The sequence below is a fragment of the Tyto alba genome, unplaced genomic scaffold (assembly GCF_018691265.1).
Source record: "Tyto alba isolate M040663 unplaced genomic scaffold, T.alba_DEE_v4.0 Super-Scaffold_10, whole genome shotgun sequence".
Classification (NCBI taxonomy): Eukaryota; Metazoa; Chordata; class Aves; order Strigiformes; family Tytonidae; genus Tyto; species Tyto alba.
In genome coordinates this window covers 5,936,154-5,958,387 of record NW_024881262.1, presented here as the reverse complement: position 1 = coordinate 5,958,387, position 22,234 = coordinate 5,936,154, and the positions used below count along the sequence as shown (strand labels likewise).

The 22,234-nt window shown below is 41.6% G+C and overlaps 2 protein-coding genes across 14 annotated transcripts in view; one reads left to right on the top strand and one right to left on the bottom strand.

Annotated features, from left to right (window-relative positions):
• The window catches only part of LRRC34 (leucine rich repeat containing 34), a 27,113-nt gene extending 5,832 nt beyond the window's left edge, over positions 1–21,281 (top strand). For 2 of the 10 annotated variants that reach the window (XM_042795440.1, XM_042795444.1), the window contains exons 8-14: positions 1,591–1,686; positions 3,263–3,417; positions 3,510–3,665; positions 5,134–5,260; positions 13,888–14,038; positions 14,320–14,423; positions 21,232–21,281. In XM_042795440.1, the coding sequence (XP_042651374.1) occupies positions 1,591–1,686; positions 3,263–3,417; positions 3,510–3,665; positions 5,134–5,260; positions 13,888–14,038; positions 14,320–14,423; positions 21,232–21,270 (828 nt within the window). In that variant the 3' untranslated portion in view covers positions 21,271–21,281. Of the gene's footprint in view, positions 1–1,590; positions 1,687–3,262; positions 3,418–3,509; positions 3,666–5,133; positions 5,261–5,533; positions 12,046–13,887; positions 14,039–14,319; positions 14,424–15,861; positions 16,311–21,231 lie in introns of those variants that run through there. The other 8 variants (XM_032986500.2, XR_004406161.2, XM_042795466.1 and 5 more) reach the window with 8 other exon arrangements.
• On the bottom strand, positions 6,935–22,234 carry MYNN (myoneurin). Of its 4 annotated transcripts, none has more exons than XR_006165551.1 (9): positions 22,148–22,234; positions 21,244–21,542; positions 18,496–19,298; positions 16,470–16,629; positions 15,587–15,765; positions 15,232–15,315; positions 14,730–14,816; positions 9,987–12,975; positions 6,935–9,092 (listed from the first exon to the last, which is right to left on the bottom strand). XR_006165551.1 is itself a non-coding variant. In XM_042795432.1 (9 exons), the coding sequence occupies exons 2-8, from the start codon at positions 21,507–21,509 to the stop codon at positions 12,710–12,712; spliced, it is 1,845 nt and encodes a 614-aa protein (XP_042651366.1). In that variant the 5' UTR covers positions 21,510–21,542; positions 22,148–22,234; the 3' UTR covers positions 6,935–9,092; positions 12,687–12,709. The 4 variants fall into 4 exon arrangements, 3 of the variants coding, with proteins under 3 accessions (XP_042651366.1, XP_042651364.1, XP_042651361.1); XM_042795432.1 differs by having other exon boundaries at positions 12,687–12,975; XM_042795430.1 differs by lacking the exon at positions 6,935–9,092 and having other exon boundaries at positions 9,121–10,105; positions 12,687–12,975.

Here is a 22,234-nt window from a genome sequence, read left to right as displayed (position 1 = left end):
TAATATTGCAAGACATACTTGGAAAGGCATGTTGCATAAACCGCATGTGAAATCATAACTGCTGATATATTAGAGCCACTGTCCCCCTGGGAATTCAGGTGCTTGACTTTTGCATTTTCCAAGGTTTGTTTCTGCTGTTTGTTTTTGTTATGCTAAATTCTGTGTAATTCATGTTGAAGAAATGACTTCTTATTCCCTGGAGGCTCTTTTCCTAATAAAGTGTGCAGTGCCATAATGCCTGAGTCACCCAATCCCACAGCTCTTTTGCTCCTATCAGAGCTCCACCCGTAAAGGACATAGGCACAACAGTGCTGAATTGAGTAGAAAGGCACCTAATTTGGTTTTAGATAACTTGCTGCCTCCTGGAGTTAGGCACTGAGACTTCTTCCACAGTGCACAGGGAGAGTCAGGAGGGTAGAAATGGGTCAGTGCGCTAAGCAGGGCACTTCCCACTCCAGCCAGTAAAATCCTGTGGATGGCTTTTAAAAACCTGTGGGGGTACAGCAGGAGGTAGCCATTGGAGCCATGAACCTGCTCCTGGTGCAAAGTCCCAGTGCCTGACTGATGATGTGGCCTTGTGTGATCCCACCAGAAGGGCGGGAAGGTGGAAGTGGTTCTTCCCCCTGCCTGGGAGAATTTGGCCCTGTATCTTGCCCTCCAGGAGAATGCTCTCACCAAGCTAGAAGTGAAATTAAGATGCACCACTCTCAGCTGTCCTGTTAAGGGTGTTTGTCTTTTCAGGGGATAATGAAGTGTATGTTGGACAGAAGGAGTAAGTCTGACTGTAACCTAACAGTTATGACCGTTACCTGGAGGCAGGGAGAGAGCTGGGGTCAGATGAGAATGTTGCTCTATTTGTTTCCTGGAATTACAGATTTTGCTTCTAAACTAGAAGGGGGAATACATCTCAGAAACTGTGAAGTGTTACAAAAACATAAACATGGAAAGTGTAGGATTTATTTGAAAGCTTAATATGTTTATGCTTGGTAGGGAGTTGATAGAAAACTGATTTAAAATGAAATAGCTTTGGGTGTAAACCAGCCTAATTGGAAAATAACATGAATATAAATTAGTGAGCAAACAAGAACCAAAATCTGAACCAGCCTGTATTCTAGACTCTAACTACTCTGTATCACACTCATTCACATTCAGTATGTATTTACCTAGTGGATAAATGTCACCTAAGACTTTCACCAAAGACCCTAAGGAACACATACAAGTTGATTTTCACTCATAAATCAGGAAAATCAAAATACAGGATCAATTAAATGGACAAGTATTAGTCTTGCTTTTTATTTTCTGAGTTGCCAAATTTCCTGGTCATTTGTACATTTTAGTCTAATTCCACTCAATTATTCCATAGAGAATTGGCATAGATATTACCAGAAAATACATCGTGTCTGTAAGCACTTGCTTATTGCACTTGCATCTCTCCAGAGTACATGGAAGCAGAAATAATAGCATTTCCAATCTGAGCCCATTTGATGTTTTTGATCTTCTGACAATCAATTCTAAGAAGTCATGGTAATTTGGTAGCTTGATCTATACACTGAACAGGTTTCTCTAAAGAGTATTTATTTTCATTTTCAGGGTATGCAGTGTCTAATAGCAATAGCAACAGCCCTGACTCGGAACAGATCAGTCAAAGCAATAAACCTAAATCGTCCTTTACTGTACAGCCAAGAGGTATGTAAGTAAACTGTAGTGTCAGCTCAGTCAAAGACTGAAGCATAAGTAAAGTCAGTACTGATGTATTTATGGACATCTGAACTACACAGCACTCTGGGATTCCTTACAAAGTGCAATAAATGGTTGCAGAATTATTCTTTTTCTCTTTCTGTGCCAAGTTTTGTGCAGTCACAGACCACCCCTGTTTAACTAGAAGGTTTTAATTTTTTAAAAATTTCTTTGTTGGTACATATGCATTTATTAAATAGCAGGCTAATGGAGAGGGCTTGGTATTGGAGAACCATGTATTCCTTCTGCTGTTACAGCATGGAGAGTTTCATGCCTTGTTCAGAAAACTGAAGGAGAAATGTTGTTTAGCAGGAAATGAGGGGAAGAACAAATGACTGCTGTTTATCTGAGCAGTGCCATACATGGGCAATTGCCAGAGTCCACAGGCTCGAGGAGAAAGGCACACTTCAGCAATATGCCATATTCCCTGGGCTGGGTGGTTTTGTTGTTTCACTGGGTGAACTTGAAGCATGTATTTAACAAGTGAATGAACCTCATCAGTGTAAAACCTATGATGCATTTGTTAGCCGAAAGAAAGACACAAACCTTCCAAAACAATTGAGCACTGAAAATAAAATCTGCAAGGCAATGTCTGCTGGGGACAGGCCACTCAGTGTGTACAGGGCACACATAGCTGGGGGGGCTTCTGCTTGCAGGGATGCAGCTCCTGGGCAGGGCTGGTCCTGCTAAAGTTTTGGCTATCCAGCTGGTTGAGGCAGTGGTTTCACCCCACCGGCTGCAGTTGTCAGGTGTCTGTGATAGGTACAGTATTTTCCTGATGGCAGGGTAATGAAATCAACCCGTCATGAAGGACAGATCTTTCTAAATTCCCAAAGCTGAATTTAACAGTTTAAACAGATTTCACTACTTTCTTTTCTCATCAGACAGGGCTTGATCTGCCTAAACCCAGTTTCAGAAGTCAATTTAAACTACTGCTATTGAAAATATAGGCCAGTAAGGGCCTGGTCTGTATCTGTTGGACGCTATTTGCCATTGCTCCCACCTTCAACTCCATCATTTTCTGAGACCTCTGGGTTGTTGCCTAATTTTTGACTCACAGTATTTACTCAGTTATTTTTGTTTACTAAACGTGACAACTTCAGAATGAACTTAGTCTTACAGTGCCAAGATATATTTTTTCCCATAGAAATCCTGTTTCTTTTTATGAAATAATGCATTAGCATCACGACAAAATACTTTCAGTGTTAGTGAAGATTGACTCAAACATTCAGTTTTTTAAGAGCAAAGACTGGGAGGAAAACTGATTAGACATAATGATTCAAACATTGATGCTCCTGATATTTGCAGAGATGTATATAGTACTGTAAATCTGCAAATATCTTTCTGGTGCTTTTCATCTGTTTTATTTTCAGCTTTATTATAATTTTTATTACTATTTTTAATACAACATACAAAATAGAACCCTGCTGATGACCAAAGCTTGCTGTTAGTTGTGTATCTCCCTTTTACTGAAGCAAGACCATATCTTATCCTAAAGTACAGCTTAATAATTTTTATTTTTTAGGAAGAGGCCACGGTTCATGTAGCTCTGATGTTGAAAAGTAACTCTTCTCTTGTGGAACTACACTTGTGCAAGCATGAAATGAAAAACTTTGGTGTAGAGCGACTGTGTGAGGCACTGTATGAAAACTCCAGCCTGAAATACCTTGATCTTAGCTGGTAAGAGCTATTCAGTGACATAGGCCTGACTAACATTAGAAACTCATTTTCTTAGCACCTCTTTGAAAAAAATGTGTGCATCTCTCTTTCAGTAATAAAATAACCCATGACGGTGTAAAGTTTTTGGGAGAGCTACTAAAACAGAACCAAACCCTGGAAATCCTAGATCTTAATGCAAACCGAATAGAAGATGACGGAGCCATCTACCTGAGTGAAGCCTTGGCTTTGTACAACAGGACTCTGCAGGCGTTAGTATTTACACAACTTCCCCAGAGACTGCAGGTTTAATGACTCAGAGTATAAGAAACTCGGATTTTGCAGTGGCTGAACTGACATCAAAGCTGTGTGCTTTGACGTTGATCAAAACAGAAAAGTCAGGAAGTTCCAAACTTTTTGGTCTACTTTTTCCTTCTCTCGGGCAGGGAAAAAAAATTGTGAAGTGACAGTTCGGGTGGGATTCCTTTGCTAAGCAGAGGTGTCTCCTGCTGTGGGAGATGCCTCAAGACCTGTGAGCCATCCTCGGTGCAGGAGGTGAGCCACAGGTCCTCCCAGAGCCCCACAGCTGGTGACGGGGCAGGACATACCAACGCGAGTCAGACAGCACAGGGGACCTGTGATTCGGCAGCTGAACTAAGTCCCTCATGGGAGCTAAAGGAGTAAAACACCCAGCTGAGACATGCCATTCAGTCCCACGTGCTACCACCTTGTGTTCACCTTCCCGTGCTGCCAGCTGTACCCGTAACTCATTTTATCCCCTTTTTTCTCATACTTCCTTATTTTCATCTTGTATCCATTACTGTGTGGCCTGACTTATGCTTGTTCTTTTATTTCAGGGTTTTTGGGGGTTGACACTTAGATCAGTTTCGTAGTGGTTCATCTTGCGTGCAATTCACAGCTTTTACAGTCGTTCTAAAGGTGGGGGGGGGGGCGGCGTGTAGGGAGAAAAGCAATTAGATCTTGTTAGTTCTTTCTGCATCTTTAAGGCCAAGGTCCCTGTGGCGCATGAATGAAAACAGACGAGAGCTGTATGTTTTCAGAATTTTAAGATAATCAGGTTCCGTGCAGGGATAAGGCACTGTATTTGTTGATTCTGATCTCCGACACTTCAGAAAATCCTCTCTGTAAGTTAGCTTCCGGGTGAACCCAAAAGAGCTGTAATCTCTCCATCAGGGTGTATTTTGTAGCCTGCATTAAACCATGCACCGGCAGGATGTAAAAGCTGATCAAAGGTGTTACCTGAAGCCATTAGTTTTAAGTAGCAGACTGAGGAGGTGGCGGCTGCTAGGTGCCTCTGAAAGCCTTCCAAGTTCACTAATATAAAAATAACTGCCACTCCACAAACATCAAAGCTTAGCCTGGATAAATGCCAAGGCTTGGGCTTCAAAGCAGACTAGAGATGAGACCTGGCCACTGTGCAGTAAGTCACTGACACTGGAGAAACTAAATAGTGACCAGCATGGCTGCACGAATCATGGAAATGCCTTGAGAAATAATACAAGTCCAGAGTCCAAACTGCCTTTAGCAACCTGAAAAAGATGTATAGGAAGACTGGCCTTGATACAAATAAATAATTATATTATTAATAACAAAACTAAAATGTCAATATGCATATATGATATATAATAATAAATCATAGTTAAACTCTTAGTTTTAACTAAGAGAAGGGAATTTCATGGTTTGGCACACATTTGCAAAACTATTTTCTCTGTTCATTAGGTTGTCAGTAGTAAGCAACAATATAAGTGGCAAAGGACTTACAGCTCTTTCAGAGTCAATGAAAACAAACGTGGAACTTTCCTACATTTACATCTGGGGGAACAAAATTGATGAAGCCACCTGTGTGGTAAGTGTTTGCTTCTGGACTCTTCTAAAAGGGTTGGATTTTGTTTATTCCAATTTGTTTTTACAATCGTTGCAAAGACTACAGCAATTAGTGAAGATACCTGATTTATTATTGGTTTTTAAAATAATTATAATGTGGTGGTGTAGTGAGGCTTGCTGGACATCAGCATACTGAAATGATCAAGTACTGTCCTATTGTGGGTTATCTTCTAGAGCCTTCACTGCAGTCAAAATGGAATACTGCATGTCGTATTCTTGGTTTTATAAATTTCAGGCATTTTCAGAATTAATTCAGACGGGCCGCTTGAAACTTAATTGTACAGATGTGGAACCGTATGAAGTGGATGGGCACGTTCACCTTGCAGAGCTCTCCCATGGCCTCCAGAAGCATTACTACTGGACACCAAGTTGTGGGGGGGTGACAAGCAAAGATGCTAATGCCAGTCTGGCAATTACAGCTGTTTCAGAATACTTGTGAGCAAGGTCACAGCTTGATGCACTCCATATGCTTGAGCTTTGTCTAGCTCGTTTCTAGTGAAATAGATTGTATCAGTATCAGACTTGCTGCATATTGTTTCTTCAGGGTCTTTAGTCTAGGAGGAATCTAAAACTGCTTGAAGTAGCATTAAAATATCAAGCCACTGACCTTAAAATCTATTGCTAATTAATTAATGCCCAATCTATTAAGAGCCGATTAATATGAAAATGCATTAATTTTGCTGCAGTTATTTCAATTGCACGTTATTTCATTTGCCTTACCATGCTTAGCTGTAGTTTCAGGGTTCCTAGGTGATAAATTTAATGAAATGACATGCTCAGAGGAACATATTTTCACCACAGCACAAGGTATTCTTGGCAGTACTGGAGAGTAAAACAGTCACTGACCAGAGGCACGCGAAGAGTTTGGACTGCAGCGGTGCAGATGCACAGCTTGAACTCCTAGCAGCTGAACTACTCCAATTTATTTAGGAGACCTCCTCAGATCAGGATTTTTACCCAGCGCTTCTTGTTCAAAAAAGATGCAGGGGCCGAATCAGAGCATCCGCAGAGCCGTGGATGGAGCATCACGACCACAGGGTCCTCTTCCACAGGGCTGCCGCGGAGGCAGAGCTGCCGCCGCCCTTCCTGGGCTGTGGTCTCTGCAGCCAGGTTTCCACGTCGCAGGGAGCCTGCAGGTAACGTTACTGCGTCGCTGCAGGCTGGAGTACAGCCAGGCAGAGTGACCTGGCAAAAACTCGCACCCAGAACCGCTGCTGGGCAGCGGCTTTGCTTGACAGCAAATCCGATACGCTGGCGACCCAGATTCCTGCGGAAGCCAAGAGGTTTAATCCATCTGTTGCTACTGCGCCCTACATATTCTCCCCTTTTACTTTGTAATTGCATGCTTTTGATCTTTTTCCAAGAGTGGCTTTTTTTCTAAACCTAGTTAAATGAACTTAAGCGCTAAGCTACTACAATGCTGGAACTTTAAAGCTAGTGAACCTAGTTTACTGGGATATAAATGGTATTTTGATTAACTTGCAGCGTATACTTGTTTCTTGTACTACAAATGAAAAACACCACCAAACTTGGCGTCGTTATTTCCTCCTGTCTCTTGAAAACTGTTTAAAAAGATTTCTATCATTATAGTCATGTGGCAACTCCTACATATGAATAAGACAACATAAGCATATAATGGTAGTTAAACATTGTTTAATGGTTTCAATACAGAATTCGTAGAAGTTTGGGAATCACTCAGCTTGTTTCCTTTTTCCACCCGCTCTGCTCATACCTGTAGAATTGACTAGATCTATGCTCCTAAACAGAAAAAGTCACCAAATAGCACAGCAGAGTTATGTACAAAGGCTTTTGCCAGTGCAGTCTTCTGCATGTCTAACTGTGCCCGTTAAAAATTAATCTAAAGTAACAGCATAATCCATGAATGTAGGTGTGTGCAGGCAAAAGACTGACAAGATCAAAGCATGAGGGGAAAAAGAAAATAATTTCAGCAATAATACCCTATAAGCAATAATGTAACTGCTGCTGTTGTGACTCTGTATTATTCACAGTGGTAGTGTAGAAAGAGGGAGGTGTATGGGTACCACTTATCAAGCTGAAATGACCACGGTGGTCCTGAGAGTTGTTGCATGTGGAGGTTTTCTGGTGTTTGATGGGGTTTTTTCCATTCCCCCCACCCTCGTACACAAATTAGTCAGGTTCTGTTGCTCCAAAAAGCACTTACCATTGTAAGAGCACTTAGAGGTAAGCCCACAGAGCAGGTATGTTTGTTCTACACCTTAACCTGTAGTCATCTTGTTAAGTACAGAGTCCGTATGTCTGTGAAAACCCTATACTAGAGAGGAGCTTATATTTTAACTTGTTAAACAGGAAGAACAGAGCAATGACAACAGAAGTTGAGGATACACTCGATGTGATAGTTTGAGAAGAATCTACGTACTGTGAAAATTCCTGAGTTTCGAAATAATTAGGTAAGCCTGTATTGTAAGAATTGGTATTTTTCTCAGTGCCGCTGCTCTGGAGCATTGCAGGTTATACTCTGATGGTCTAAAGAGTGCACTCTCAGTACTGAGACCCTGATGATAGAATTTCTTGCCAAAAAGACCATTACAAGATTCAGACAGAGGTATATTTTTTCCATATATCTTTCTTTCCCTTGTCCTGTATACGAAGTTCAGGCTAATTTCATTGCCCAAATTAGGTCTTAATTTACTTATAAGAATGACATTTATTAATCTACTGTGGTAACAGAGAACCAAATCTACCCTGTTGGTCCCAACTCTACCAACAGCAGTTATTTTAATAGATATGGTAAGCTGGCAATGACATCATACACAAAATATAACAGGATAAATGGCATCTACTTTCAAAAGTGCTAGTGTGTGTTTCTGAAATATTTGTACTCTGTCTGAACAGGCTGGCCCGTAAGACCACGCTGCATTATTGACAATATCCATAAAACTGGCTCATGTGTTAAGAGTTTGATATTCCTTTGTAAGAAAGAGCTGCAGCGTAATTCCTACTGAATTTTGTATAAACAGCTTCCTGCAAGCTAAAATAATTATTTGTGCAAAAACCTGTATTGCTTAGAAAGGCCTATGCCAGAGACATTTATTGCTTTCCTTTCTCTGAAAACCAAACCTTGACGTTCTTAAAAGATGTATTCTGTGTTCTTTGGAATGAGAGAATTTACATAGGCTAGAAATTTTTGCCGTGTGCTTCCAAGTTACTCTAGTAGCTAAAGCAAGCCTAATCCTGCTCTGTAAACCACTGTTTCAGCTTCCAGAACTCACAGTATGTTGCTGAAAGGCAGCATTTTTGCCCCAATTTAAAGGAAAACGACTGATCCAGGAGGCCAGTGGTACAACGCAAGTCCCTTAAGTCCTACTGTGTAGTCCAGCCACCATATCACCATCTGTAAAATTAAACAATCTAGTAAAAATAAGTTAAGATACTCAGTTAATTTCTTGATCAGAATTTGTATCTACTTTAGCATAAAAAGTACATCTTCAAAGCACTTTCTAAAAATCCAGCAAAACCCCAAAACAAACAACTCCTCCCACCCCCTCACCCCAAACATCTCAAAACAAGTGGCAAAAAAAATAACCTGAGTCATTACACTAGGTTGTATTTAGAATAAGGTTTTTGTTTAATCTAGGTTGAACAGACCCAAAATATCTTCTATGAGAAAAATCAGGTGTGTTTACTGTCAAGAAGAAAATGTAGCAGTCCTTGCTGTGTTAGGAAGCTGTGCTGAGGGCGACCGGGCGTCCTTCTGCCAGGGTGTTTGATGGTGGTTATGTTAGACTGCTTCCCTCCTCCTTTTGTTGCTACCCCTTGCAGTTATAAACAGAAGACACAAGGTGAGGGAAAATTACAAAGCAAGTTTATTAAAGTCTAACATAAAACACTTCAGGCTAAATATGTACAATTCCCTCCCTTCCCAGGGGATTATAAAATTGAGTTGAGGTATATACAAATAACAGAGGAAAAACTGTATATACATGAAGGATACTTTAAAAATAATTTAACCAAAAAATCAGTTATTAGTCCTTATCTGAACTTAATTCTGCAAGGCTTACTGATAGCCTCTCCAAGATCACAGCCCTGAAATCTTTAACATGGGACTTGTCCATACTTCAAAATTTTTTTGAAACACGTGAATTCAGGAAAGTTGTCATACTTTCTGCCCAAAGAGGCACAAATTTGGAAGTAACTGTCATATAAGGAGCTAGTCTCACATAAATATTTCCAAACAGTCAATTCAGAGATTTCTAGATGCAGATAACCTATTCAGGCAGAACTTGCACGAACTTCAGTGCAAAACTGACTGAAATGGTACTGAAACAACGGTATGGCAGATCATGTCATTTTCTCTAAATTACTGTTAATGGAATTATTAAAAATCCCTGTTTCCTTTTGCAGGTAGATCTCAAGAACATGTCTGCCTAAAAAGATTCCATGCTTTCCCATATTAATCCCTTACAGAAATTTGCAGTTCTGTTATAAACCTTGTACCTCCAAAATGAACTCAGAACCCTTAAGCCTAGGAATTAGAGGTGCAGCTGCTTTCCATGCATCTACTGGCAAAAGGTGCAGTACAGACCTGCTTCTTCAGGTCCTACAGCACCCAGCCTGAACACACCTACTGATATCTTTATATATATATATATATATATATATTTAAAATCTATATTCTAATAAATGAATACAGTTCATAGAGCTCATACCTCAGCAGCTGAGATATCTTCATGAAAGATGAGGATAAAAATCAAGACTCTCAGATGGGGACTCAAGAGTGCAGGTCACTAAATTATTGCTCCAAGACAAAACTACGAGCCTGTGTATTCTATTAAGAAAGGTTAAAATTGTTGTCTTGTAAAAAATAATGATTATCTTCTTGTCTATAAAGAAAACTAAATGACTAATAAAGCAAGTGTCACTGTTATAAGTATCTAAACAAATCCTGTATAAATCTAAGCACTGTATTTTTTAAAAAAGTCTGAAATCTAAGAATACAGTAATAAGCTATAATTTTAGAAATATAAAAACAGTCCAAACAAACATTGTTATGGAATGCATTTTCTATGTAGGAATGTGATTTTAATTTTATTTTCTTTTTTTTTCTTTTTTTTTTTTTTTCCAGAGCTAGTTTTCTCTTGTGGTCATTTATTCTGGATATGTTAATCTTCAGATACTTTTCCTCAGATAACAGCAGCACATCATTGTTTTATCTTCCAAAGCTGTTTAAATACGAAATTTGTCAGTTGTATGATATTGTTCTTTTTTCATATTCATGACCAAACCTATGTCTATCCCAAGACTTCTGCTCTATTTTCTGAGAGAGAAAGTAAAGAGGAACCTAAAGAGGAACCTTAGGACAAGCTACACAAAGTTTGTTTTTTTAACAGAGTCAAGATCTCAATCTTTATGGTTCTTCAGTCAAACAGCAAGGCTAAGGAATCCTTCATCCTACATCAATAACAGAAGCTAAAGAAGAAAAGGGAGGAGGGAAAGAGGAATGCCAAACAAACAGAAAACAACCCAACATCAGAGAACTTAAACCAATTGTCCTTTTCCAGCATTATGAAGGACATCAGCTGTTCATAAATGTTGTAGTTATAGATAAGTGAAAAAAAATAAGAGTCAGGCAGGTACGGCAATAACTAGCTCCAGTGGATGGAGTTAGAGATGCCTGCACTAAGAATGTTCCTGGTGAACATGGCTGTACTCCTTGCTGTCCATGGTAGAATTTATCAGCAAATCTGCCATATATTAAAGCATACAATATGATCAAGAATAAGATGATTAACACAGAGAAGCAAAAGGTCTATTAGTTTACAAGTACAAACATGTTGGAAGAGGGAAAAAATAAAATAATCAATCTATAGTTATGCTCAGGAGTCAAGGGAGCATTTGCAGAATATTTAAATGAAATCTTCCAAGAATTTTTTCACAAGTCTGTTTAATTAAGGTGCAGATTAATTATTACTCCATGTAGAACAGAGTCAGTTCAGAGGTATCTCCTATGCTCTTCCATTTATCAGTGTCTGGACACAAGGCATCAGTGGAAATAAAATGCTAGCACCAAGTAAATAACCAACAAATAATATCTTTAAATGCATTGTTGGTACAGTATTGTGTCTGTTTCCTTACTATTTGACAATTACTTAAATAATACTTACATTATGTTAATACACAAACTGGCAAATGCACTATAAAAGTACTCCTATTGTCATCTAGTCTTTAATTAATGACCCTTCCCAGATACTAAAAATGTTCCTTTTTAAAAATGTACATTGCTAGTAATAAAACCTATCTTTACATGGGTCTTGCTTGATACCCAGTTTTGTGCAGTTACTGTGGACAAGTGATGTGAGAGGTAAAGCAATACCTAATTACTTCAATTAAAACAAATCAGTCGTACTTTATCTAAACCTTGCCTGGAAGAATATCAATCTGCTCTGCTGTATTCTTCCTTAATGCCTCCTCATGCAGCGTTCACTTATTTTCACAGTGAAGGGCAGGATTTATTTCCTTTTTTGTACCTACTGACTAGCACAAGAAGAAGCACTACTGTAAAAAAAGGATTATGAAGCTGTGATTCATGCCTCACAATTAAGTCAATGCATCTTTTCATCTCATCTACAACACACGTGTTCCACCTCTCCTTTTGAGCAAATGTTGCTGTTTGTGCCAAAACCAGGGCATTTTAGAGATGTGAAGAATAAATCTGGGGTGAGATACAACAATGCTGGATTCACTTTGGAAAAAAAACAAAAACAAAAACAAACCCAAGAGACTTGGAAAGAATATCCAGTAGTATCTATGCCATTAGAACTGTGTGACTTGCCACACTACAGAAAAAAATTAACCCTCCTTTACTTGCCTTGTCAGGAAAATATACACAAAACTCTCTTTCCCTCCGGTCATACTTCAAGTGAAGATGGCTGCTTCTGGCAGACAGCAGTAATTCTTTGCAAGCCCTCACCAGAGCACTGGCCAACCTTCCATCACATTGGAATGCAGGAGTACAAGCTTGTTAGGACATTCAAATTACTCTCCCCTTACACCTCTGGGTTAATAAACTACCAAATATAGCTTGAAATGTCTGCTCTCAAAGGACATTGTGACACATCAGATCAGCAGAAATATGGGAGGAGATCTCCAAAACACATTAACATATTTAATGGAGAATTCTTAAGGCAGGTGTTGCTGGAAAGGAATCGCCTCCTTGAAATTAGTGTTAATTGCAAATAGAAATCTGATTGTAGATTAGCACAATTGAACAAAAACACTGCACAATGGAGATGCCTTACAAGTGTCTTTACACAGAGGAATAAAAAAGAACAAGTCCAATTCAAAAAGTGTGACTGCTTGCTTGCTTATGTTCATCTTACCAAACGTCTGCAGGTTCACTACCAAATTACCTTGAAGGCTCTGTACTGCACTGTCAGTATAACTGCTGCAAGAAGATAAACTGAGGTTCTGAATATCCAGTCACAGCAGATCTTAGCAATGTTTCTGATGGAGACTGACCACCCGTCACAGGAAGCAGCATCTGATGGTCTTCAGTCCCAATGGGAAGAGGAAGTGCTAAAGACATCTCGGAGGGTTTCACATCTATGGACTCTGATAAAGGACTTTTCTGACTCTGAATGGATTCTTGTTCATTGAAAGAATTGTCAAGTGCATTAGAATCAGGGGAAGTTTCAGATCCTGGGGGGGAAAAAAAAAAAAAAAAAAAAAGGGAAATGTTCAAAAGCTCATGTGCAGATTCTGCCAATTCCCTTTCAAATGACTGTCAAAGCAAGCACTTGGTGTGTCAAAGGCTGCCTGGGCTGCTGAGCTGTCAGTGGCTTCCACGTGCCACGAAGCCAGAGCGAGCTGTAAATACAATGTAAGCACAGAGAATCACATCCTCTGCTGCTGATGGCATGACAGTTAGACAAATGATGCACTCCAACTTGATCTCTACATGGCATGGTATGGAAGACAACAAATCCTTAACACCACAGTGAGCAAAGGCACTTTGGAAAAAAATGCAGTTAGGAAGGTTTGCTTGAGATTTTCTACCCCAGAAAATCCAAGAACCACAGCCACGCCCAAGCATCCTCTTTAAACTGAGACAGCAGTGTACAAAGTATCGTTTATCCATAAACTTCTGAGGAAGAAAACATTTGTTAGCTCCATTCCAGCCAGACCCATTACAGTTTTTACCCAGTCACTTCAGAAATGATTTTCTATTCTTAACTGAAATCACTACTAATGGATTCCTCGCTGCCTTCCTGTTTGAACGCAGTCTGCAGCTGCTCTTGGATGGCTTTCTGATTAAGCCACATCAGGCATTTCACCCTTCCTCTATCCAAGTGTGCTCCGGACCCTGTCATTTGGGTGCTGGAACGCTCCTGTCTGCCTCTGTCTCTCCACACGAACAGAGCTGCCCTGGCAGCTCTCCCAGCCCTCACCCCCAGGCTCTGCCGGGCTCTCCCCGCGCTCACTGCTGCTCTTGCCTCACCCTGGCTTCCTGCGGCACTGCTGCCTTCCTCCAGGGCCTTCTCAAGCTTCTGACATTACAAGCTGCGTCTGTGTATGACTCTTTGTTCTCTCATCCTCTCCCTCCCAATCCAGATCTGCAGAGACACCTGTTATTCCTTCTTCCATATGACAGAGGCAGGGGAATTATGGTTTAATACACTTAAGGACGGACAGATAAGGAGGCGTATGGAGCCAGTGTTGGAAGACTCTGCCCACCTGAACATCTCTGTGCTTTGGGCCATAGGTAAGTAATAGATGTCAAATTTCTTCCTAATCAAAACCTGATATCTAGAAGAGGAATTGAATGCATTTAAGTCTTTTTAGAGCAGTATTGGCAGCTGGGAGCATTTTGCCAGCTATCTGATCTTGTGTGTTTGCTAATCCACCTCAGACTGGATTAACATTGATTGCATATATATAATATATATATATAAAAAAAAAAAAAATCTTTCAGTTACATTAAAAAAATTTGTGCCTTCAAGATGTAAAGTAATTCTTGTAACCAGTATGCCTTGTTCACCTCAGTTCCTACCCTCGTAAAGACATACTCCTCTGACATAAAAGAGATTTCCTACAGTTCAGACTATGCCTTCATGTGGGAAGCTCTCACAAGTTACAAGGACAAGAAGGTAAATATTCACATACAGAAATTCTTGTCAGCAGCAATCCACTTCTATGTTGCTCAACATGCGTTTGCTATAGCAATACAAATGCTTGAAGATTTGTCTGGAATCTACTTTAAAGCTCATACTTTATGCTTCAAGAGGTCTGGGTACCTCTAAAGCAGATGCTTTTGGGTCTAAAGAGAGCTACTATACAAAAATCTTTTCTTTTCCAATTTTAGGCCTGGATGAGCAAAAAAAAAATTGTTATTCGGCACTGAAGACAAAACAGTTGATGTAGTTTCTTAACCTTTCTTCGCACAAGGAACTCACCTGTGTGAACTTTCGTTTTGTGCTTCTTAAGATTTTTGATATCCGTGTAAGAATTTCCACACATTTCACAGATAAATGGTCTTTCACCTGAAAGAAATTGGTTTGGCAGTTAGAAATTGAAAGAAAACACAGTTAGAGATGTAGGATAATGATTTCAACGTTGTATTTTAAAATACAACTCTAACTCTGTTATTTTCTCTGTGTGTCTATATTCAGAATTAAATTGTTGCCAGAATAATAGATTAAAATAAAGCAAAAACCTCAAAGATTAGGAGAAAAGCCATGATCGTACATCAACACCCACGCTGGTACACAGTTATTAGTCTGAAAAAGGCAGTTAAAAAAATTTCACCAACATTTTCTTTAAATTACGATAACACAGATATACATAAATTAAGGAACTCCGCTACTTTCAAGTACAGCACAATACAGTGTATTTTAAAGGCAAAAGGCTAAATGTAAAATATTTATGGTGCAGGAAGCAGCCTGCCTGGAAACTGACCTGTATGGGACCGAAAATGTTTATTGAGCTCTCCAGAGGAAATAAAACTCTTTTCACAAATGCCACAGATATATGGCTTCTCTCCTAAAGGAAACACAAGGAGTTTGTTATTTCAATATATAAACCAGAATACACATAAAGAATAAATCAAAATGAAACAGAGGTGATGTCCAATGGGAGAAAGAGCTCCCCAAACTGGAGTCAAAGGGAAAAAAACATGAGAGAGGAACCGGATGACATCTCCAGCGGTAACTCTCAAACTGCAGATTCCTGGGTCGATGTCCCACCCCTCTGCAGGCAGCCAGTCCTCCCCCGCCAGGCCTCTTCGGCACCGCAGGGCTCTGTCTCCCCTTACCTGTATGTTTTCGGGAATGGGTGATGAGAGAGCTCGAGACAGCAAAGGCTTTTCCACAGCTGTCACACACGTAAGGTTTCTCCCCCGTGTGCCGACGCACGTGGTAGGTGAGCGTGCTGGCCTGAGCGAAGCGCTGACCGCAGCGATCACACACGTAGGGCTTCTCGCCGCTGTGCTTCCTGCAAACACACACAGACATCAGCGACCTCCTGGCAGAAAGGGAAGCAGCACCCACAATTAAGTAACTTTCCTCAATTACTACTTTATCCCCACAGGTCCTTGGGCTAACGTTCTGTGAACTGAAAAAATAACGCCACAACTGCAAGTCTGGTTTTGAGTTACCAGTTTTTCGCGGAGCGAAATTTACTGTTGACTCTGGGAATCAGCACATCCATGATTTCAACGGCAGAACTACAGGCCCTGCGTGTGTAACACGCACTGTGAGCACTCAGCACGCTTTGCACTACCCTGTACTGGAAGATAAAATAATGATTCCTAACAAGGGAATATAATTCCTGCTCCTGCCAAAAACGCAAAAGCCCCATGCAGAGAGCAGTGAACAGTGAGAACTCTTCTGTTTCACTTCCCACCAAGAAAGTCTCTCCTCTTTGGTGCTACAAGCAGTCTGAAACAAAACCCACATCACTGCCATAAGGATACCAGTGTGTAGGCTGGAACATTCATAAATCACAAATAAATCATAAATCGCTTCCTTAACGAGCAAGTGCATAGATGTAATTATTCTGTTATGCAGCGTGACAGAGAACTCAAAATGAGTAGAAATGACCAAATGATGTGAGTGTATGACTCCTGCTCACACTGGAGTAAAATGATTCTGTTTAAACACACGGATAAGCATTTGCAGGACCTTGCTTTTGCCTACCTGGCATGAATCTTCAGATTGCTTGAAGTTGCAAACTGCAGGTTGCAGACATCACATTTGTACGGTTTCTCTTCTCCGTGATGCATCCGACTGTGGAACACTAACTGGCACTTCTGAGCAAAGCCTTTGTCGCATAGTTCACATTTGTATGGCTTCTCCCCTAGTGAAAAATAAAACCCTTGTGCTCTCTGTACTTACGTAAGAATGCTTTCCAATCCACTACCCGACCAAAGCTCAGGTGTCTGTTCTAACACCTCTTACAAATAACATCTTGGAACATCCCGTAATCAGTCTGCTGAAGTGGAACATGCCAGGAACAGAGCAGATAACAGACTGTTTTTTAACACACTACCTTCTGGGAAAAAAAGGTAATATTTTAAATGGTGCTGTTTTCCCCACATTACTTTACGAATGTTACTACTACATTTTCAAACTTTTTGCTGGTTATGGCTCTTCATGATTCTGAATATTCAAGATGAACAACCAGTAAATCATCTGCTTTTTCTTGCCTGTCAAACAGCAACAGGTCTGCAACGTAGCCTGGTGCTCACTAATTTCTCGTTAGCATCTGCTGTAGAATGCTACAGGTAATTCTCTGATTATTCATGTTCTCTTAGTGGTCAACAGTCTCACGTAATGGATCGTGCAACGCTGCAGTCTCAGATGACAGTGTAAAAGAGTCTATCTCTGCATTTCTATGGCAGTGCACAATCAAACCAAGAACTCCACAATTCTTCCGTACACTGCGTACATAAAAACTTTAAAAAAAAGTATTAGACATCTAACCTGCCATCTAGCAACCAACACCGTGAAATTCCCTACCTACTCAGGCAAAAATTCCCAGTACAATACCCTCAGAAGTAAAAAGTGCAGCTGACGTTCCTACCAGCAAACTGTCCCTGAATACCGCTCACAAGCTTCGTCTTGCCCATGAACCTCTGGTTAGTCAGTGACCACATGTGAAATCCTCTCCCTTGGGTACAGAAAGAGCAAGGTGTTCTCCTGCAGCTGTACCTCACCACCTCCTACTTCACCTCTTTACATCTTCACAGCTTCCTGGAAAGAGCTCCACTGCTAGCCTCTGCTCAGAGTCTTCCAGAGGGGAAAAAGAGCAAAAGTAAGTCTTTTTTTTTCATCTGATTCACCATTACTTCAGAATTCTGAATGCCAGCCGCAAAAGGAAGAAAACTACATCAGCCAGGTCCCTCTGCAGCTCACCTGGCCAAGCACAGCAAAGGCAACAGCAGAACAGCGGCTACGCCAGGTCAGCATGAGGAATGGACTGACCTGGCATCAAGTCTCCCAGCTCCAGGGAAGAACATACGAAAAGACAAGCACAGTAATTCTCCCAAACGTCTTCCCGGGCTCCAGCAATTTGCTGCTCGTGACCTTTTTACATCAGACATGTTGTCTTAAAGTTTAAGTGTTCATAGCTGATTTCTCTTTGATGCTTTGTTCTGTAGCTCTTGATATGACACAAACTTCTGGTCATGTTACTGAATGCAGAGATCATGACACCATCACACATTTCAGCTGCACGTTTTACTAAATAAAATCCCAAATGCTGTAATAACTCAGCCACCTCCCCTGCCTTTTTCAAGATCCTATGAGAGAAGGTACCTACTTGTCACAAGATTGCTTTTTCCCCCCACTTTTGTTTTCAAACACGTATTAGAATTTGGAGTTTAAAAAAAAAAAGCAATAGAAATTCTGATACCAAGTGCAGTGAGTTTTTCATGCTCTACTGGCAATCGTTTTTGCACTCCACCACTCTACAGAGTTAAAGGGTAGACAGCTCTTCCAAGTCCTTCCAGACTAATGAAGTCCTCTCTAGCTACTTACAGTAGAAACTATAATTTTGTACTGAAAAATGCTGAAACATTTAATGCTACCAGGATATAGGTACCATCCCTGTACGCATACCAGCTGCAGACAAAATTTCTAGAGGAAGAAGTCAGAATGCAAAGATCTTTTTAGTCCTGTATTCAGGTCTCCACAGCCCATGAAAACAAGGCCAGCGGCTTACCTGTGTGAGTCCTTACATGTGTTTTCAGCTGATTGCACTGGGTGAATGCCTTCCCACAAAGCTGACACACGTACGGTTTCACTCCTTTGTGTATTCTCATATGTCGACGGAGGCTACTGGCTTCTGAAAAGACTTTTCCACAGGTGTTGCACACCGGCTTCGCTTTGGAGTACTTCTGGTCGAGTTCCTCCCCCGCGCTCTCCAGCTGGTAGCCGTTCTTTTCACTGGCTATGTTGGACATACAGTGCTCCTTCAGCGCACAGCTTTGCTGAGGCTTTTCCCGTTTCTGTTTTGCAGCAATAGTCTGAACTAGGATGTCCTGCGCTGCCAGCATTTCGCTTTCCACCACAGATGCCAGCTGTAGCTCAGAGTTATCGCTGCCTTGGGCAGCCTGTTCCGTGATCTGCGTGGCCAGCTTATTTGCATCTAAAAACATTTCAATGGATGTGTTCTGGGTCACATCATTCTGATATTGGATGGATTTATTCTGTATGCTTTTGGGGGAGCTGAAATTCTTCTTCCGCTTTTTGGTTTGAGGAGATTTCTTTTCTAAAGCCGCTTTCTTTGCCTGTGGTTGAAGTAACTCTGCAGAAGCAGTGTCTGCTTTCTCCCGATTGTTGTAATCTCGGAGAGTCAGAAGGCAAGTCTGCTGATTCATTTCAACGTTTCCAGTGATACTAGATGTCTCTGTAGAAGAGGGATTAGCAATAAAAGCAAAGTCTTCCATCTTGATTTTGCATTTAGTGACCACTTCTTCTACTTTGAGATAGTCGGCAGCCTGGTGAATCTCTTTAACATTCCAGCTGCAAGAAAACAAGACTTGGGTGACAATATTCTTGACAAAGCAGACATCTGTTCTGTACCAACTGTACCAAACACAGACAGCAGAGCTACAGAAAAGTTACACTGTCAAAAAATGTAACTTTGAGAACCCATACAGCAAGATCTGATCCCTTAGTGCTGTAGTGCCCCAGCACGACAATTACTCCTGAACTGATAGCCCATGTCTAGAGGGGTCTGCAGAGCCACAGAACTACAAGTTTATTTTCAGTTACATGCTGTTTGCAGAATTTTAAGTTAAAAGTCCAACTGTAAGGTGGTGAGGCTAGACATGGGGTTGTAGGTCCAAAATGCTCAGAAATCACAGCACAAAGGGATAAAACACTGGAGAATAAAATGCATAAACTACCGTTCTATAATCCTTCTGGCAAAAGTCTTAAGCAATTTGCAAGCAGCACATTCACCTCAGCATTTCTGTGAGACAGGTATTAATCTTGTTTTATAAAACAATTTGCAAATGGTCTTAATTCTGTATCAGCTGTGCACAGACAGCATTAACACCAAGGAAGTCCTCATCTAAACTACTACACTTTATTTTTAGTTCCTGCAACACAGGCCTTAATGGTTTAGAAAAAAATGACCTGGACAAGGTGGCAACATGTACCATCAATGCCTTTGTGGATTTACAGCACTTTAAAGAGATTAATGGTAAACAGCATCACTTTAACAATCTACTACACAGTAAATGTAATTAAACAATAAGTAACTAGCCACCATTACTCTCTGTACAGGAATACAACTGTTTTAGTAACTTGTGTTTTACTAGCTCTGAGTTCAAAGTACACCCTTCTTGGTGTCACTCACACACCCACCATCACAGGAGACAACAGAATTTGCAGACCACTGCAGCAGTCACCTGCAGGGATACAGTACGAGATGACGGGCACAGAGGGGCAGCCCTGCAGGTGTCATCTTCAGGCAAACAGTTCTCCCCGGGTGAGGATGGTACATTCACCTTCCTTTTCCTTCAGAGATCTCAACTGCTCAGAATGAATCCAGAAACCCTCCTGCTGCGGTCCCAGCCAGCCACCGAGAACGCTGCACACTTCTGCTCATACGCCATTTGCAAAGCGTCCATCACTAACTTCACCACATAGCTGTGTGCAGTTGTCTACTGCTGGTAATGCTTGAGGCCAATTTTAAAACAAAAACCAGCACCCTGCATCTATAGACTTAAATTATCGAGTATGAGTTTTCAGACTTCAGTAAAAACAAAGATTTTTTTAAACCTGCATTTGACACCAGACATTGAGAAAGGAATAAAAATCCCGGACCACATATTTCTAAGTAACCAACTTCAGCTTCACTCACGAGGGATAATCTCTTTCTTTTGCCAAAATAAAAGCACTGCAAAGAACCCTCACTGTATGTGAAGCAACACAACGGGCACAAAAATCAGTGCATTAAGTGGGGAAAACACTCTTCCTGTGACTCCTTTTAAGCGCTCTAATACAAGATGTTAAGTAACAGATCATGCAAACTCTAACAAGTGTTATTTTTTAAAATCGTGCCTATCATGCATTCCTCAGACTTTAGTCTCTACCACATACACAGTTCTTGTGTGTTCTCTGCAAAAACAGACTCCTATAATCCAACTTCAGAACGAATACACTCATCTTTCCCTCTCCTGGTAATCACGCAGGATGTTTAATCCCTTCCAATCCAGACAGAAAGACTGGGAGGCTGAAACTATCATGGGAACATCAGACAACCTACCTTTGTTTTGGCACTCACATGTCAGGTACTATTTTAAAACATACAAACAGATGAGCTTCAACTTGTTAATTTGTATCATATCCATTACTGTTTGTTCCGCCAGAACTTATTACAAAGATCAAAAAATCCAGTACTGCCTTAACACAAAGTTTATTTCCCTATTCTCTTTCCCTCTTTCAGAGCGTACGTTACCTGTCAAGGTTTAAGTTTCCCGTGTAAATAAATTCCAGGAGTTTTTGGAATCCATCAGCTTTCACTTGAGTCTGATCCAAAACAACATTATTGTCAGATGCATCTCTGTAAAATGCACCGAAGTACTCGCTGAAAGAGGCAAGCACATTTCTGTGTGCTTTGAACTGGAATTCACCAATAACAACAGTGCAGTCACAAAGAAAGCCGGCTTCTCGCTGCTTGTTCAGTCTCTCTAAAAGGTGCTCACAGTGATGGGAATACTGCATTTTGATAACGAGCTGCAGCCTCTTTGTTCTGATCTGGGAAAGAAAAAAAAAAATTGATTTACGTGTAAGATTTAATTTTGTTTTCTCCTTAACAGAGCAAGTTAACCATCACAGAAGAGTCCGTGTTCAAACCCACTCCTGATTACGGCAGGGTAGTTTGTGTAGAAGCGCTTTTGTACGGGATACAGCCAGATGGGTGGATCCCTCTTATCTTGGAGGGGCTGCTAATTTCCGAGACAGGACGATGGGGAGAGGGACGTGTACACCCCCGCACCCAGGTGAGAGGATTATCCTGTCAGAGCTGAGGAGCCGCCACGTCAAACCCGGCCCCGAGGAGCCCCTCGCCGACCCGCGCTCCGCCGGCGGCCGCTCCCCGGGGCTCAGCCGCGCTCCCCGCCGCGGGGGCCGGGGAGCCCCGGGAAGGGCCGCCCGGGCGCTGAGGGTGGAAGCGGGGCGCGGGGAGCCGCCGCCCGCCCCCAGCCCGGCCTCGCCGCCGGGACGGGACGGAGCCCACCCTCGCCCGGGGCCCGGCCCCGCCACCCCCCCGTGTTCCCCCCCACCACCACCACCACCACCCCGAGGGCCCGTTCGTGGAACCGGCGGGGCCGCCCCCGAGGCTCCGGCCGCGTCCCGCGCACCTGCGGAGGGGAAGGGACGGAGCTCCCCCGCCTCAGGCCGCCATGTTCTGATGACGCCGCGCGCGCCGCTTCCGGGATGGCACTTCC

Coding starts and splice junctions, on each gene's coding strand:
- MYNN (XM_042795432.1), bottom strand. CDS start 21,509: ATGCAGTATTCCCATCACTGTGAGCACCTTTTAGAGAGACTGAACAAG. Junction 15,316..15,586: donor CCATTCCCGAAAACATACAG/GTAAGGGGAGAC, acceptor TGTTTCCTTTAG/GAGAGAAGCCATATATCTGT. Junction 14,817..15,231: donor ACATTTTCGGTCCCATACAG/GTCAGTTTCCAG, acceptor AATTTCTTTCAG/GTGAAAGACCATTTATCTGT.